The 18004-nt window shown below is 42.8% G+C and overlaps 1 protein-coding gene across 1 annotated transcript; it reads right to left on the reverse strand.

Annotated features, from left to right (window-relative positions):
• Positions 1-6734: 6734 nt before the first annotated feature.
• LOC121920605 (homeobox protein NANOG-like) lies at positions 6735-17411 on the reverse strand. Its single transcript, XM_042447734.1, has 4 exons — positions 17291-17411; positions 12112-12356; positions 9216-9305; positions 6735-7829 (listed from the first exon to the last, which is right to left on the reverse strand). Exons 1-4 carry the CDS (start codon positions 17409-17411, stop codon positions 7383-7385), a joined length of 903 nt encoding a protein of 300 aa, XP_042303668.1. The 3' UTR covers positions 6735-7382.
• Positions 17412-18004: the final 593 nt, after the last annotated feature.

Raw genomic sequence — 18004 nt, forward strand, 5'->3', positions numbered from 1 at the left:
AATAGGGATTCTGTTGGTGTACCGCCCACCCTGCTGCACAACAGTCTCCCTTCCTGAGCTGACCGGGGTGGTCTCGGAATCTCCTCGTCTATTAGTGCTAGGGGACTTCCCTTTCAGGAGTGGCTCAGGACTTCATGGACTCCATGACAACCATGGGTCTAGTAGTATCTGACCTTACTCATGCTGCTGGGCACACTCTGGACCTTGTTTTTTTGTGCTAGGTGGGATGATGATGATCTTGGTGTGGTGGAACTCTCCACAGTTCCATTATCATGGACAGATCATTATTTGGTCAGGTTTAGACTTACTGGGACTCAGAACCTCTGCAGGGGTGGGACACCGATTAGGATGGTCCGCCCCAGGAGGCTGATGGATCCGGATGTATTCCTGAGGGCTCTTGGGGAGTTTCCTGTCACCTTGGCAGGCAATTCTGTTGAAGCCCTAGCCAGCCTTTAGAATGGGGAAATGGCCAGAGCAGTGGACACAATTGCTCCTGAGCGTCCCCTCTCACGGAGTGGAGCCAAACCAGCCCCCTGGTTCTCTAGGGATTTGATGTTGATGAAGCAAATGAGACGGAGACTAGAGCGGCGTTGGCGGAAGACTTGGAGCGAATGTGATTGAATACGGGCTAGAGCCTATTTGAAAGCCTACTCTATGGCAATGCAGGCAGCAAAGAAATTATTTTTTGCTGGCAGCATTGCATCTGCAAGGAGCTGGCCAGCAGAGCTGTTCCGAGTGGTCAAGGGTCTTTTACACACTCACCCTCAAGTAGAAAATGCAGACCACTCAAAGGCTCGCTGTGAAGAATTTGCACGGCATTTTGCAGATAAAATCACTCAGATTCGGTCTGAATTGGATGCTAACACTACTCCTGCCAGTCCAGTGTTAATGGATACTTTTCAACTTGGTACAAAGGTAGCTCAAAATAGTGTGTTGCAGAATTCCAGCCTTGAGGTTACCAGCGTGTGCACTACCATCTTTAGGTCTCCCAGTTCTAGGAAGTGGAGCAGTTGGCATACCAGATGAAGCTGATAACAGGAACTCTTGACTGTTGCATCTGTCTGAGCTGACATTCGGAGGGATGGATCCAGGAGCACACACCTCCTGCCCCAGATTAGGACCCTTGATGGTAACCTTTAGATTGTAAGCCTGAGGCAGGGAAATGTTTAATTAACAAATTGTTTGGCTGAAGAGCGGAGTATAAATAAATAAATATTATTATTATTAAGCACCTGTCTTGTCTGGATACAGTTTCAATTTGTTTTTCTTCATCCAGCCAATTACTTCCTCCAGGCACTCATTCAGAGGAGACATAATATCCTTAGCTGATACTATTTTTGAAGGGATGGAGAAGTATACATATTTGGGTGTCATCAGCATACTGATAGCAACCCACCCAATGCCTGTGGATGATCTCTCTCTGTTGTTTCATGTCAATGTTGAATAGCACTGGGGATAGGATGGCACCTTGTTGTACGCCATATAACAGCTCTCCTACTCCTTCTCCTTGTCCTCCTTAGCCACTTAAGAGGGCAGCATGGGCTTCCCCTTCCAAGGAGGAGCACAGAGGTCCAGGTGGCTTCCACCCTCAGGAGGGCTTAGGGGGGATAGAGGAGGACAAGGAGGCCCAGCAGAGCACAGGTAGGTCAGTCTTCCTCAGGGGGGCAACCACAAGCCCAGCTGTGGGGTAGTGGTGCTTTTATTTGGGGGGTTTCAAGGTCCTTTCCCCACTTCTGGTATGGTTTTTCTGCCTTCTCAGTCACCTTGCCCAAAAATTGAAGATTTTATAGTGGTCAGTAATTATTCAGGTCTTCCGGATCCAAGGAGGGCCTTTTTTCAGCAGTGCTCTAACCACTCCCTTTAAAACAAGATGGAAAATATAATAATATAATATTTATTTATACCCCGCTCTTCAGCCAAAAGGCTATCAGAGCAGCTTACAATTTGTTAATTAGACAATGCCCCAAGAGAGGCATTGATGATACAGTGGCCCCTTGCCTTATGTGGAGGATCCGTTCCAGAACCCTCCCACCACATGGGTACTTGAGCCCCACTGGATATAATGGGGCTTGTGGTGCAGCTGTGCATGCACGCCATTCTCCGTTTTGCTGCGCGGCTTCGGTGTAAGCTGAAAGCCGCATATAGTGCACCTGCGTATGGCACTTGTGCACTGTATTTTGTATTTGAAGTCTAAATGCATCTCCTCCCTGGAGGACCAACCAAGAGGGACAGGAATCAAGAAAGCAAGTTGTCTTCCTTACTTGCCCCATCAGCTTGTCCAAATCAACGTCAAACAGGTTGCAATAGACGTTTGGGGTGACTGTGTCAATAGCCCAGGTTAGGTTTTGGTTCCATTTATCAATAGGATCATTATTGATATCAGCTGCATAACCCTCCAAAGCCTCTTGGGATCTCAATAGATCCATTAGCTTTTGAGGGTGGAACATTTTAATAGGTCCTCCACCCCTGCAGGGGCAGGTTGTAGCTGTGATGATAGCCCTGACAAGAAAATGATCTGTCCGTGACAACTCAAAGCTATTAGTCCCTTCCTCCAACAGCTGAAAACTGCATCAAGGGTAAATGCTAAATGTATAGGTCCTCAAACCAACTGGGATAGGCCATGTGTGTCATGGACCTGCGCTGCGCCTGACAGGCTGGTCTCCAGGAGTACGTTGAAGTCACCCAGAAGCAAAAGTCAGCTAAATGGTTCTGGATATCCACGCAGATATCAAGAGTCCAGTCATGCCAGACAAAACTAATCTTTTTTTGATAAAATTACTAGCTTGTTAGATGCTGTGGATATAGTACATCTTGATTTCAGTAAGGCTTTTGACAGGGTTCCCCATGACATTCTTGCAAACAAACTTGTAAAATGTGGGCTAGACAACGTAACTGTTACATGGATTTGTAACTGGTTGACCAGCTGAACCCAAAGGGTGCTCGATAATGGCTCCTTTTCATCCTGGAGAGAAGTGACCATTGGGGTCCCACAGGGCTCTGTCCTGGGCCCAGTGCTATTCAACATCTTTATCAATGACTTGGATGAAAGAATTGGGGGCATACTTATCAAATTTGCAGATGACACCAAATTAGGAGGAATAACTAATACTCCAGAGGACAGGATCGAAATTCAAAATGACCTGAAGACTAGAAAGCTGGGCCAAAGCTAACAAAATGAATTTCAGTACAGAAATGTCAGGTACTGTACTTAGGGTGGAAAAGTGAAATGCACAGATATAGGATGGGGAACACCTGGCTGAATGAAACGACGTGTGAAATGGATCTGGGAGTCCAAGTAGACCACAAATTGAACATGAGTCAACAGTGCGATGCGGCAGCTAAAAAGGCCAATGCAATTTTAGGCTGCATCAATAAAAGTATAGTGTCTAGATCAAGGGAAGTAAAATAGTCCCACTCTATTCTGCTCTGATTAGGCCCCACCTGGAATATTGTGTCCAGTTCTGGGCACCACAATTTAAAAAGGACATCGGGAACCTGGAGTGTGTCCAAAGGAGGGTAACCAAAATGGTGAAGGGTCTGGAAACCATGTTTTATGAGGAACGCCTTAGGGAGCTGGGGATATTTAGCCTTGAGAAGAGAAGGTTAAGGGGTGATAAATACTTGAAGGGATGTCATGTTGAGGAAACAAGCTTGTTTTCTGCTGCTCCAGAGACTAGGACTCGGAGCAATGGATGCAAGCTTGGAGGTAGAGAAGTCCAGGCCTTGGAGGTAGAGAGGAACTGCTGGACCTCTTACCCTTTCCCTCCACCACTCCCTTCTCCTTCTGTGTCATGTCTTTTTAGATTGTAAGCCTGAGGGCAGGGAACAGTCTAACTAAAAGGATTGCATGTACAGCGCTGTGTAAATTTACAGCGCTTCATAAATAAAGGTTAATAATAATAATAATAATAATAATAATAATAAAGCTACAGGAAAAGAGATTTCACCTCAACATTAGAAGGAACCTCCTGACAGTAAGGGCTGTTTGACAGTGGAACACATTCCCTCGGAGTGTAGTGGAGTCTCCTTCCTTAGAGGTTTTTAAACAGAGGCTGATTGGCCATCTGTCAGGGATGCTTTGATTGAGAGTTCCTGCATGACACGGGGTTGGACTGGATGGCCCTTGCGGTCTCTTCCAACTCCGATTCTATGATGCCTTCTTTCCCCATGTTTGTATACAGTTCACTCTCCATATTTTCAGGTTTGATGTTTGTGCATTTGATTATTCATGGATTATTTGCTGCACCGATGTGCAGGGGGGAAAAAGGCACAGGAAATGCCATGGCAAGCCCTACCCAACTGCCTCCGCCTTGTGAAGGAACCCTGCTGCTTTGAAGGTATCCACAGTGGGTTGAGTCTGTGAATTGTACATTTTGTGTGATAAATATGGTTTGATTTCTACTTTTATAAAGCAATAGCACTTTAACATGTTACATTTCTACACCACTTCATAATGAACTAAGTACTCTATAAGCAATTTACAATGTGTTAGCCAATTGCCCTCAACAAGTTGGGTACACATTTTACTGGCCTACAAAAGGATGGAAGGCCGGGTCATAAAGTGCCCTGGGCACTGATGGTAATGTTACTGCACCATTTAACAGATCAGACAAGAGTTCCCTATATGTTCCAAAAGACCTTCCTTACTGTACACAGAAAATAACCATGTGGCTTCACCACAGCTTTTGTCTGTGGGGAGGCAGGGGTACTTCAGCAATAAAGTATGGACAAGTTTCCTTTTCCTTCATAAATAACTAAAATTGGTTAGCTTGCATGGTGGTGGTCTAGCAGAATTCACAGGGCCGTAAAATGTACTTTCAGCAACTTTTAACTGACAACAACAACAACAACAAAAAACCAAACCTATTAATATACAACAGTTATTGGTTTGCTTTTTTTTTTACTAATGAAGTAGCACACATCTCTTATTCAAATTAAAATGAAGACAACAATATGGTAAAATGTGAATGGGTGCAGGCTATATTGTATAAGGCTTGAGCATGCTATGTTGTATACACATACTTCCTATGACAGTTTATACGAATAAAAACAGCATGTACACAAATCAATAACTCTAGGTGTTACCTTCTATGTTCTAGGTTCTATCAGCTATGTCCTTTTATCCCACCCCCCACCCCCCAATCAGGAAAATCAGTCTAATGTGGTCTCTTTTCCACATAAGATACTACAGCAGATATTGTTTTGCAGAACTGCCAGAGCAAGGTGCTGTCTCCCATCTTCCACTTTTGGCACATTACTCAGAGCAAGACATACCAGAATAATACTAATCAGAAGGGGGGAAAGTGCCTCAGAAGAAAAAAGTGCCCCACAGTTTCACATAACACAAAAAATATTCTCAAACATGCACCATATATATTTGCCCATGTCCAAAATCTACTAAAGCCCCCTAATATGGGGTGTGTGTGTTTTGTGGCCTTCCAAGGTTTCCCAAGAAAACTAATGCAGCATTCCTTTTATTATAACACATCATGACTGCATTCCAACATCCTCTCAGCCTAGCATAAATGTCCACATGAAGACCTATTCTGCACTGAGCCATATACCTCCTCCTTGGCATACTGTAAAGCCCTTCAAGTTGCCCTGCACAGCCCAATCTCTGCTTCTCAACAAACAGGCAGGATCAGAGAATAGTCTGAATACCTCTCTATAGCCAGATGTTCAATTATTACAGAAGCACTGAAACCCCCAGAAGATCCCCACAGATCTCAGCCCTGATGTAATCATTTCGAGTCTGCTCATGGAAGATAATCAGACACATCTCTGATCCTGCCTTCTCACCACAAAGCACAGAATGGTTGTGGAATGGTTTACAGTAAGATGAGGACAGGAATGCTTTAGGTGTTGTAAAGAGAGGAAGGGAATATCAACTCTGATAGCACTTAAAAATAGATATTTACACACCTGTAAAACACTGTGTGCAGATGTCAGCTCCCATTCCAGCCACAGCACAGGTGGAAAAGTTGGACCTCCAGATATTTTTGGATTACAATCACTATGCTATGCTGCTAATGATGGAGCGAAACACATCTGGAAGGTCACAATTGTTTGCCAATGATGCAGAGAACAGGGGACAGAAATCATGCTGTAGAACAGAGGCGGGAATCATGAGGACTTCCCATTGGACTGCATCTCCCACCTTTCCTCACTATATAGACTGGCAAAGACTGTTGGAAATTGCAATCCACATCTGCAGATCCACATGATTTCCACCTTTGCTATAAAGCATTGGGAAAGTCTCTCTAAAGAGGCAGCTTCCTGTTCCTTTGTCACCTTCCCTTCTTCCCCCTTTCTCCACACTTGCCTACACCAGAGCAATATCATGGGTCTGTCTAGGTTTTTGGTGTTCTCAGCAGATGCTAACGATGACAGTTCTAATAGCTTCAGTGAGTCCATACAGACATAAGAAAAACAGCCAATGATGAAATGTTCTGTGATATATAGCTATTAAACGTTTCCAGCCAGAGTCCTGTCTTCTTCTGTCTCAGGTCACTGTACTATTAACAGGCATGCAGTCGAAGATTAGCAGCAAGAGGTAATTATGGAAGCACTGAAATTGATTGCAGAATCCAAATTTACCAAGGTCTTTGTTACTTGAGGAACCAACCTTTTCACTGAAGATCAAATAGGTGCAGGACATAGGTGCAGAATCAAACCACAGAAGGCCAAAACAAGACTAGAAGAGGGAAAGAGAGAACCTTTCTAGTTGGGTTGGATAGAACCTTGGGTTTCTGAACATTTGAAAATTGCTTACCCAACAGGTAATGTAGAGGTCAGTGGCACATGACTGATTCTATCTTTCACACGTTCCCATCATTAAAAAAAAGATATCTTCTATCACATACAGTATTCCCCTAGAGCCAGCTAGGGTAATCTGTTGAAAGCCAAATTGAGAAACATATACGTGCACAAAGAGGTAGAAGGTAGAACCTTGAGAACCTTCTACACTGAGGTAGAAGAAAGGGGTCATGCATACCCTGAGCCTTTTCATAAAGTATCTTTGCTCATATCAGCTGGAGCTGGAGGAGGTGATAAGATGGAAGTGGAACTGCATCCTTCAAAGTAAAGAGTCTTAAGGAAAATCCAGGTTAGGTATTGATCATCCCACTTTCTTCAACAAAGTCCTGACTTTGCCTACGCTGGTTGTTGTTTTCCTCCCATGGAAGAAACCAGAGTATTTGTTTGAAAAGGAAAACTTACAGCTGGTACAGAAGCTGAATGCAGAGCTGCCATGTCAACAAAGTCTTCTCTTCAGGTGTGTATCACTTTACATGTGAGAAAAATGGTTGACCAAAGGATGGGGGTAGGAACTAGGCTGAAGAAAGCAGGAAGGGAGAAGCCACAGAAGGGGGAAAGCAGGAACCTTAGGGGGTACAGTTAGTTTGTGCCCCTTGAGTTTGCAGGGGTGACTGGTACTGCTGGAGGGCAGAGGTGCCTGGGAATGTTACTGCTTCAGTGGTTGAGACATTTGGGAAGGGATAACCATCCTCTGTCTTCACAGCTGTATATTCCATACCTGCAGGGAAGCCATGGTAAAAGTTTATCTTTTGTTGGCTGATGTAGCCCAGTGTCTGTTGGCTGTAGGAGGCCCCAGGAGTTTTCCCAAAGAAGCTGGCATCCTCACCACTCACAATCTGATAGAAATTCTGGGGGTTACCATAGAGCTGGTGATCACTGTTGTAGTTTTGGTTGCTGAGAAAAGGTTGGCTGCTGGCAAAGTTCTCATGCATGCCAGCCAATGCATGGATGTTTCTAGCTTCACCAATGCTGTAACCTTGGTGATAATTCGGATTCATGTCCAGGTAACCACCCTGGAAATAGAATTAAGTAATATTTCAACAACAGCTATGTAGTGATAATCTTTAAATGCATGCCCTCATCAGGACAGTATCTACAGTAACAGTGGGAGACTGGAGGAGTCAGGAGCCCATTTCCCCACCCCATGTTCCCTATGGAATATATTCCACCCCAAAGCAAGCTCCAAAACCAGTTTTCCTCTGCAGTCCCTCTCAAAATGGCAGAAGGAACAGAGGGAAACAGAGGGAAATATGGGGTTTTGGGGTGCTTATGTGAGCAAGGTATTTTTGCAAGTTTCCAGTGTTAAAGCTACTTTTTCATGGTTCTCAGGCAATACTAATTTTAAAAAGGGGGGTAGCTAGAAAAAGATATTTTCCTTGTTTGCAGCTATACTCTGAGAGTAATGGGAGTCCAGGAGGATGAAGCTCATCTTCTCTGTTTGTCAAACAGTTCCCGGACTGAGAACTGGTTGTGCTACACAATGGTTTTAATATATCAGTAAGGAGAGAAATACTAAGCACCAGAAACTGTGTTCAGAGGACATCACATTCCTTGTCTCAGTTGTTACAACAGCTTTGTAGATTTGGTCAGTGTGGATTGTCTGTTTTTAAGGTTTGTATGTAGTCTTTGAGTGCACTTTAACATTTTAAAATGCTTAATGTTTTAACTTCATAAATTGTTTTTTAAATCTTACATTTATACTTTTATCAATGCTTTTGTATTGTTTTTAATTTGTATTGTTTTAAATATGTTGTTAGATGCCTTGAGTCCCATTAGTGGCAGAAAGGCAGGATAAATAAAGTCTCCCTTGAGAGAGCAATATGGCCTAAGACCACCTAGAAAGCCATCTTGTGATATTCAAAGAAGTAACTGTCTCAGCTTTGTTTTAAATCTTCTCTTTTACAAATATAAAAGGCACTTTTGTTTCATTTGTAGTGTGATTGCAAAACCAACAAATGTTTCACAGCTCTAACTCGAATGGCTATTTATTACTCTGTTCTTTTAGGATAAAGGTTAGAACACTCAGGAATCCTCATATATATATATATAGTCCTGTTGCTCCATCTGGCCCAGTACTGTCTACAACAGGAGTGGGAAACTGTGGCCCAACTCCCATAAACCTTAAGAGCACAACCAAATATGTGGGATTATGGCACTTTCAGGGACCAAAGTTGCCCAAGACACCGACTGGAAAAAGAACTACAGAGTTTCAAGTAGGGGTCTTCAGATGCCAGCAACTAAACCTGGAACCCTCTGTATGCAAAGCAAGCACTCTACCCACTGACCTTTCATCATACTTTGGCCAAGGATCCACTATAATGATTTCCCACTCAAGTATATTCTCAGTCATTTAGAAGATCTGAGAACTTTTGCTCCATCACAGTAATGGTTCCAATTACCTGAGGTGGGTACATCCCTTTTCTCATCCACAGACTTTCCTTCTGGGTCCGTTTGAACTTCATCCGTTGATTCTGAAACCATGTTTTTATCTACAACAGAACAAGAAATTGCTCAATCAGAATATGTAAATTGATTATGTAATCAAGCCAATAAAAAAGCACTTTTGCATCCCTTACAATTAATTTACTCTTATTTTCATTCTTCTTAATATCAGGTAGGCATGCAAAATGACACAGTGGTCAGGGTTTTTTTTAATGATATACAGTCAGCCCTCCACATTTGTGATTTTTACTTTGACTGATTTGATTAAGACATTCTCTCTAGGAATCTCTAGATCCTCCAGCACAACTCTGTGGTCAACGTCTGCCAGAAGTTGCATTAGAGGACAGAGATTCCCAGAGAGAACACTACTCTAGGAATTTGCATGTCCGTCAGTGCAATTCCATGGACAACTTCTGGCAGATGGTGACCACAGAATTGCACTGGACAGTAGCATCACTGGGAGTATGTGGTGGTGTGGATCACACCGGGTGACACCCCAGAAGGGTAGTACACTCAGGGGGGAGGTGGCTATCTTCTGGATCCTGTGCGGCAATGGTCCTGCGAGACTCAGAAGGCTGGGGGGGGGGGCGCTACTGAGAGGGCCAAGCACACCCCTAACCTTGCTGCAGTGGAGCCATTCTATGCACCTTGGCAGTGAGGTGGGAGGAGTGCCCCTTTGGCCCCACCCCTGAAAGCCCCACCTCCCCACACTGGGCGACACCCTGGGTAGGGACGCCACTGGCACTGGAAGACCTAGATTCCTAGAAAGGTGTTCTCTCTCAGGTTAAAGAAATAGTGGGGTGTTTTTGCAGGTTTTCCACTTTCACAAAGGTCCTGTGCCCCTAATGCCAGTGAATGTGGAGGGCTCCACTGTATACATAAAATGACTTCCAGATGTTCTTGGACTGCAAATCCTCCGCCTAAGGCAAGGGGAAAACAGAACAAAAAGAAGAAAAAAGCCAGCCCAGTGAAGACCAGTGCTCAATAGTCATGTATAATGCTAGCCAATGACTGAGATGCAGAAAGAAGTGGAACAAAAGGAAGGTAGGGATTACTGGGAACAGCGAAGGAACAGCATCACACCACTTTACAACTTTCTGTCCCGGAAAGCAGCAGACCATTTATCATTGTTGCAATGGGGTGAAGTGTGAGGAAGGTTATGGTCCTTAGTTTTAATGGAAAAACTTACCTGTCATTATAGGAATTAAGAAACCCTTGAGTTTTATACAACATGTGATGTTGTTGTGTACTGTACCTTCAAGTAATTTCTGACTTATTTCCAACCCTAAGGCAAGTTTCTTCAGAGCGGTTTTTTACCAGTGCCCTTCCCTGAAGCTGAGAGTGTGACTTCCCTAGGGTCACTCACTGGGTTTTCATGGCAGAGCCAGAATTCAAAGTTATAGTCCAATGCTCATACCATTACACCATGTTGGCTCTCCTTTTATACAACATGCTATCCTTTTATTTCATGTGTAAATACTAAGAGACAGATGTGTTCACCCTCACAATCTCATTTAGGTGTGTGAAAGGATTTATTATTATAAAATATTAACTCTTGCTCTCTATAGGATGAATGCTTTCTGGGCTTATTCCTTAGATGTTTATTTAATGTTAATATCATGCCAATTATTACTTTTCTTGAAGTTTGTATTATATAAAGTTGTTAAATATGACAAATATTATTAAGAGAAAAATATTCATCTTGTTGCAGGTCCCTCTTCAAAAGATCTCTATTGGGCATTTCAGCATGCAATTATTGCAACTCTGAAAATTCTTGGGGCAAAGCTATGAGATGTAGTGAGAGACAGAGTGGTGTGGTTGTATGAGCATTGGACTATGACTCTGGAGAGCAGGGTTTGAATCCCAGCTCAGCCATGTAAGCCCACTGGGTGCCCTTGGGAAAGTCATATGCTCTCAGCCTCAGATGATGGCAATGGCAAACACTCTCTGATAAACCTTGCTAAGAAAACTCTGAGATAAGTCCATTTTAGGATTGCCACAATTCAGAAATGACTTGCAGGCACTCAACACACACACACACACACACGATATATTAAAAGTGTATAGAGAGGTATCATTTACAGTTTAGATATGCCCACACAGAAATGATATGAGAGGCTACAGAAAGGAAAAAGGGAACAAAATAAAGAACAGAGTACTTTGGTAAAAAGTTAGAAGCTACTTCACTCCCACTGTGGTGTTAACAGCAGGCCTGCTTAAAACAGGAGTGGGAATTGTGTTGCTCTCCAAATACTACTGGATTACAACTCCTAGTATATGTCAACATTGGCTACACTGGCTAGGACCACTGGAAGCTGGACTCAAAGAACATCTGGCAGTTGTTGAGTCATTTCTTACTTATGGCAACCCTAAGGAAAACCTATCATGGGGTTTCCCTGGCATGATTTTTTTAGGCGATTGAGATAATGTGATCTGCTCAAGTTCATGCAATGGATTTCCATGGCTGAGTGGGGATTCAAACCCTGGTTTTCCAGAGTTCAGCACTCAAACCACTACACCACACTGGCTCACAAGAGCAGATGGGAAGCCCCATGATTCCCATCCCTGTTCTAATCATATCTAGAAAAGATTTTGAAGAACCAGAAGTCAGAATACTGGAATTCTGATTCTATGCAGTCAATGCTTTACCTCAGCCCTCCCTGATTCAGGTATTTTCTCCAGCTGTTTTTGACTATAATTCCAAGCATCCCTAACATTAGCCAATGCATGGAGGGCACTAGGCCAGGGGAGACTAGTTATTCTAGCACATTGGCAAGTAATTAAGATTTCCTCAGGGCAGTGACCCACCATCTTTAGTTCTTGCACCTTAGGGCTAATCAATTAAGACCTTACCTGCTTGTAGGTGAGTTCCAAGGCTGAGGCCAATTCTCGGATCTGCTGCGGACTGAGGTACTTTTGGTTCTGGAATCTATGGTGCAGGATCTGGAGCTGCTTTTGAGAGAATGCTGTCCTGGTCTTGACCTTTTTCCCTCCAGCACTTTCCTCCTTGAGTTTCTGAGAAGTTGACTGCGGGGAAGGGGGTCCATCAGGACTGGTGGCAGAGTCCGGAGTGTAAAGAGTATGTATGCCAGAGCTGTCTAGGGTTCAAACAGAGATGGCATACTTAAGGATGCATACTTAAGGGTGCAAGGCACTTTGAAGACAAAGTTGTTCAGATCTGCTCCAACTTGGATGCTGTAGTTGATACAGTGCCAGTGGATGTAACCTTTGCACCTGTCTGTCCAGTGTTAATGGATACTTTTCAATCTGTGCACCCTGATAATATGTACAGGATCCTTGGAGAGGTGAAAGCCACATGTGTCTTAGACCGTTGTCTTACTTGGCTTTTTAAACAGGCCAGAGGGGGACTGGCTGAGTGGCTGAAAGGGGTAGTCAATGTTTCCCTACAAGGCAGTGTTCCAATTTACTAAAGTTCCTAAAGGAGGCAGTTGTGAGGCCTTTGCTGAAAAAGCCATCCCTGAATCCCATTATAATTAATAATATGTACTGGCCAGTGTCCAATCTACCATTTGTAGGCAAGGTATTGGAACGTGTGGTGGCTTTCCAACTCCAGAGGTTTGTGAAGGAAATGGATTATCTAGAATAGATCCATTTCAATCTGGTTTCAGGCCTGGCTATGGAACAGGGACAGCCTTGGTTGCCTTGGGGGATGACCCAACATAGGGAACTGGACAGGGGGAGTGTGTCCCTGAGAGGTTCTGGTGGACCTCTCAGCAGCTTTTGATACCATTGACCATGGTATCCTTCTGGTCTGCCTCTCTGGGATGGGGCTTGGAGGTATTGTTTTACAGTGGCTCTGTTCGTTACCAGAGAGGCAAATACAGAAGGTGGTGCTGGGGGACTCCTGCTTGACCCCCGGTCATTGGCCTTTGGGGTCCCTCAGGGTTCAGTGTTGTCCCCTATGCTATTTAACATTTACATGAGACCACTGGGAGAGGTTGTTTGGAGTTTCAGAGTGAGGTGCCATCAATACATGGATAACACTCAACTCTACTACTCCTTTCCGCCTCAATCCAAGGAGGCTGTCCTGGTCCTAAACCAGTGTCTGTCATCAGCAATGGACTGGATGAAGGAAAACAAATTGTAACTTAATCCAGAGATGCTCCTAGTCAGCTGGAAGGCAGATCCAGGAATAGGCATCCAACTTGTGTTAGATGGGGTTACAATCCCCCTGAAGCAATAGCAATAACATTTCTATACCACTTATCAGTGAACTAGCACTCCCTATCTAGTTTACAATGTATAAGACAATTGCTCCCAACAAGCTGGGTACACATGTTACCGACCTATGAAAGGATGGAAGTGGACCTTGGAGCCCTCTTTCAGGATCAAATTTACACTATTGTAGCTGCAGTACTGGCATTTAATCACTGCACCACCAGGGCTCTTGCAGGTTCACAGTTTGGAGGGTACTCCTGAACTCAGCTTTGAACCTGGAGGCCAAGGTCTCAGCTATGACCAGGAGTGCTTTTGCACATTTAAGCTTGTGTGCCAACTCCACTTGTTCCTTGAGACATCTGATATGGTCACAGTGGTACAGGCCTTAGTTACATCCTGTTGGGATTACTGTAACATGCTCTACTTGGGTCGGCCTTTGAAGAGTGTTTGGAAACTGATCCAAAGAGCTGCAGCTAGACTAGGGCAAACTGCAGAGACCACATAATGCCCCTACTGAAACAGCTCCACTGGCTGCCAGTTTGTTTCCGGACACAATTAAGTGCTGGTTATGACTTATAAAGCCCTATATGGCTCAGGTCCAGGCTATTTGGCAGACTGTATCTCCCTCTATGAACCTGGCTCTGAGATCCTCTGGAGAGGCCCTTCTCTCTGTCCCAAAACCTCACAAGCGCGGTTGGTGGGGACACGAAAGAATGTGGCTGCCCTTAGACTCTGGAACTCCCTTCTTGGCTTTCCTCCGGCAGGTTAAAACCTTCTTATGCAAGAATGTTTTTAAAGGACTGGTTTGGAGTGTTGCATTGTTTTCTAAACACTTTAATCTTTTTAACTGTATGTTATTCTTTTAACATGTATGGGACTCAAAGTTGCTTTTAATGTCATGATAATTTAATTCTCTTTTAATGTACCATTTTTGTATGCTTTTAATTGTATTATTTTTAATACCATAAGCTGCCCTGAATCTCAGTTTTGGGGGAAAGGCGGGATATACATAAATATAATAAATAGAATAGTAAATATAACAATAAATAGAATGATAAAAATAAGGCATAACAGGCAGATCAACATGGCTTCCATGTTTTTTAAAAAGGTTTAAGGGGAAGACAACAGTAGAAGAATGAGTAATATTGATTGGTGAATACTGTACTTTTATTTATTGGTGAACCCATACATTGGTGAAACATGCAAATTTCTAGGCTATACATAACTGTATTTCAGTCATAAGCGCAATACAGTAAATTCTCACATCTTTGCAAATGAAGAACAAGCATACCTTCAAGAAATCCATTTAGTAAAACATGTCCTTTAATAATCAGACCATCTAGTGATTAATCAATAAGATAACAATATGAACTATACACATTAACCTGTTGAGATACAGACATTAACTCCATGCAGACACAGGGTGACCAGATGTCCTAACCACAAAGGATGATAAGACACTGTAAAAATGTAGGCACTTCAAGAAAAATGTACCAAATAAAAGCTAAAAACACTAATATTAAATATATATGTAAAGAGATCTTATCGCTTCTCGGCCTTTTGGCTGGGAAAGCATTCTCTAAATGTATAATCTGTTCTTATCAGTAAAGAGATCTTGTAGCACCTTTGAGACTCAACTGAAAGAAAGAAGTTGGCAGCATGACCTTTTGTAGACTTAAGTCTACTTCCTCATATGCATTAAATATAAATTCATGCTTCTTGGTCATGCTCAAAATTGAGAACACTTTACAATTCCTCCTAGACAAAAGGCTGAAAATGGAGGACATCTCATCACCCTATGCAGACACTTCCAAAAAGAGACTGCCAACAGTGAACTGAACGCAACCCAAAACAAAGGACTGTTGAAGTTCCATAGATATTTAGGTATCTGTCTAACTCTTACTGAAAATAATTGGTAGGATAGGATCCATTAAACATGACTTTAAGTTCCACTGCGCAAAAAAGCTGAACTTGAATTCCACTGGAGGTTCCCATTAAAACAGTGATATTATTGCTGTTGTTGTTGTTGTTGATGATATTATTATTATTATTATTACGCTTTTCTCCCAGAATTGGGATCCAAAGCAGCTTAGTCTAAAAATATAGTACAATTAAAAATGTACAAAAATGACAATTAAAATGGCATTAAACCATTTCAATGTTAAAACTAGATCATTTGCTTTAAATAGAATACAGTTAAAAAGACAAATGCATTTAAAACCATACACATTAAAAGGATACACCAAACCCAGGACCTTCTTTACAACCTTTTTGTTTTAAAGGCCTTGGCTCCAATCCTGTATCCATTTAGCTGGGAGAATAAATCCCAGAATAAATCATGGCCAAGTTTTACTTCTGAAGTAGATCTTTAGTCTTCAAATAAATGTTCTATTAAAAATTCTTAGTGTTGATTAATAGCCTTGAGTTTAGAACACATTATTTTAAATGGCATTTTTCTCTTGCCCCTTCCATCTTAAAAACACAGCCACAAGGTAAAATACCTGCATTTAAAAGAAGCATCATGCACCCCTTCTAGATGTTTTAGGGATGACAACACCCAGCATTCCTTACCATTTGCTAGGCTGCTCAGACTTGCAGTCCAGCCAAATTTGCAGTCACTAATTCCAACCCTTGATTTAAAACATACAAGTGGCTGACAAAATAGAAGGTTTCCAAGTGAATTTAAAAAACCCCAGCCCCCACCTCAATTACAGTATCCCAAATAACAGAGCAATGGAATAACACTAAGAAAAACTATGATTGCATACTTATGCTGCAGGTGAAGTGGTTTGTTGGCATACATAGTACTTTTGTTCATTGTCACATATATCATTTAAGGAGATCTGGTGTTATGCTTAGTAAATTAAGAGAATCTGTTTGCAAATCAGGGCTGAAGAACTTCAAACCAATGTGTTTTCTGGACTATATAGATTTTCTTCCCCAAGTCATGTTAGAAGAAACCATGCCAAGAAAACCCCCATGAGAAGTTCGCCTGGTGCTCTGAGTGTTGAACTAAGACTCTGGAGGCCAGGGTTCGAATCCCCTGGGTGGGCTTGGGCGAGCACACTCTCTCAGCCTCAAACAGAAATGGCAAAAAAAACCCCAAAACCAACAAAAAAAAACCCTCTGAACAAACCATTAAAACCCCATGAAAGGTCCACCTCAAAACTGCCCTAATTCGAAACAACTTAGGGGCTTTCTTGCCAAGTTTCTTCAGAGGGTGTTTTTTGCCTTCCCTGAGGCTGAGAGGGTGTGACTTGCCTTGAGAGGAAAGCCATGGCAAACTTCCCTCTGACCCAACCTTGCCATGAAAAACCCCATAAAAGAGTGATATACCTTTATGGGCTAACCAAAATGCACAATGTTACTTGTCGCAAGCTTTCGAAGCTCCATGGGCTTCTTCATCAGGCCAAGAAGTTATAAAGCACACAGGAGGGGGAAAAACAATTGGAGATGTTAGTAAGATGCCTGCATTTTGTTGTTTCTGTTTTTTGTTTAAAAATTTGTTTATTTTGTTGCAGGCATCTGACATCTCCCAGTTGTTTTTGTCCTATTTGGTTTGTAACCTCTTGCCTGATGAAGAAGCCCATGGAGCTTCAAAAGCTTGCAGCAAGCATATGGTGCATTCTGGTTGGCCAATAAAGTTTAGTGGGGTTTTCTTTGACTTTGCTAAATGGCCAACAGCAGCTACCCCTGCATGACCCCATATAAAAGTATCACCTTAAGTTTGACCTAAGGGAGAAACAATCTGGTGTCTTCTCAGCAGGACCTTGAAGCCCCACAACAAGAGCACCCCTAGCCTCCATCTGGGCTTGTGGTTGCCCTCCTGAGGAAGACCAGGAGGCTGACCTACCTGAGCTCTGCTGGGCCTCCTTGTCCTCCTCCATCCCCCCTAAGCCCTGCTGAGGGGGGAACCCCTCTGGACCCCTGTGCTCCTCCTCAGAAGGATAGCCATAGTACTCCTCAAAGCCCATAAAACCTCATGATTAAGTTCTACCATAAGTTGGAAACAACTGAAAGCAGGCAACAAAAACAATCCATCTATAAGGATGGCAGTAGACAGGTTCAGTCAACCAATGGGAAATGTTGAAAGAGCTGGTGTGGTGTAATTATTTTATTTATTTATTTATTTATCGCTCTCAGAGTGGCTTCACAGCATTAAAAAACAGTACAATAAAAACATAAAAAGAAATAAATAACGGTTCTGATTTCCCTGGGCAGGGAGTTCCAAGTCTCTAGGGGCAGCCACCGAGAAGGCCAATCTCTCACGTCCCACCAACCGTGTTTGGATGTGTTGGAATGGAGACTAATAAAATAATAATAAAAAATAAATAATATAAAATGGAGTAATAATTTGGGCTATGAGTACAAATCTGATGATCGGGTTCAAATCCCCACTCAGCCCATGAAATCACTGGGCAAGTCAAACTCCTCTCAGCCTCAGAAGGAGGCAAAGAGAAATTTCTCATACATCTTGCCAAGGAAAACCTGAATAGATTGGAATGATTTGAAGGAACACAACCCAACGACACAACTTTTAGTAAGGCTCAAGAGCGATTGTTGACAC

This window comes from Sceloporus undulatus, chromosome 2 (genome assembly GCF_019175285.1).
Source record: "Sceloporus undulatus isolate JIND9_A2432 ecotype Alabama chromosome 2, SceUnd_v1.1, whole genome shotgun sequence".
NCBI lineage: Eukaryota > Metazoa > Chordata > Lepidosauria > Squamata > Phrynosomatidae > Sceloporus > Sceloporus undulatus.

Bases quoted from the DNA above. Each gene is read 5' to 3' on its own strand.
- LOC121920605 (XM_042447734.1), bottom strand. From the start codon at position 17,411: ATGGGCTTTGAGGAGTACTATGGCTATCCTTCTGAGGAGGAGCACAGG. The intron at 12,357-17,290 runs GTAGGTCAGCCT...TTTGAACCCTAG, and splicing joins GGAGGCCCAGCAGAGCTCAG to ACAGCTCTGGCATACATACT. The intron at 9,306-12,111 runs GTAAGGTCTTAA...GTTCTGTTGTAG, and splicing joins TGGAACTCACCTACAAGCAG to ATAAAAACATGGTTTCAGAA.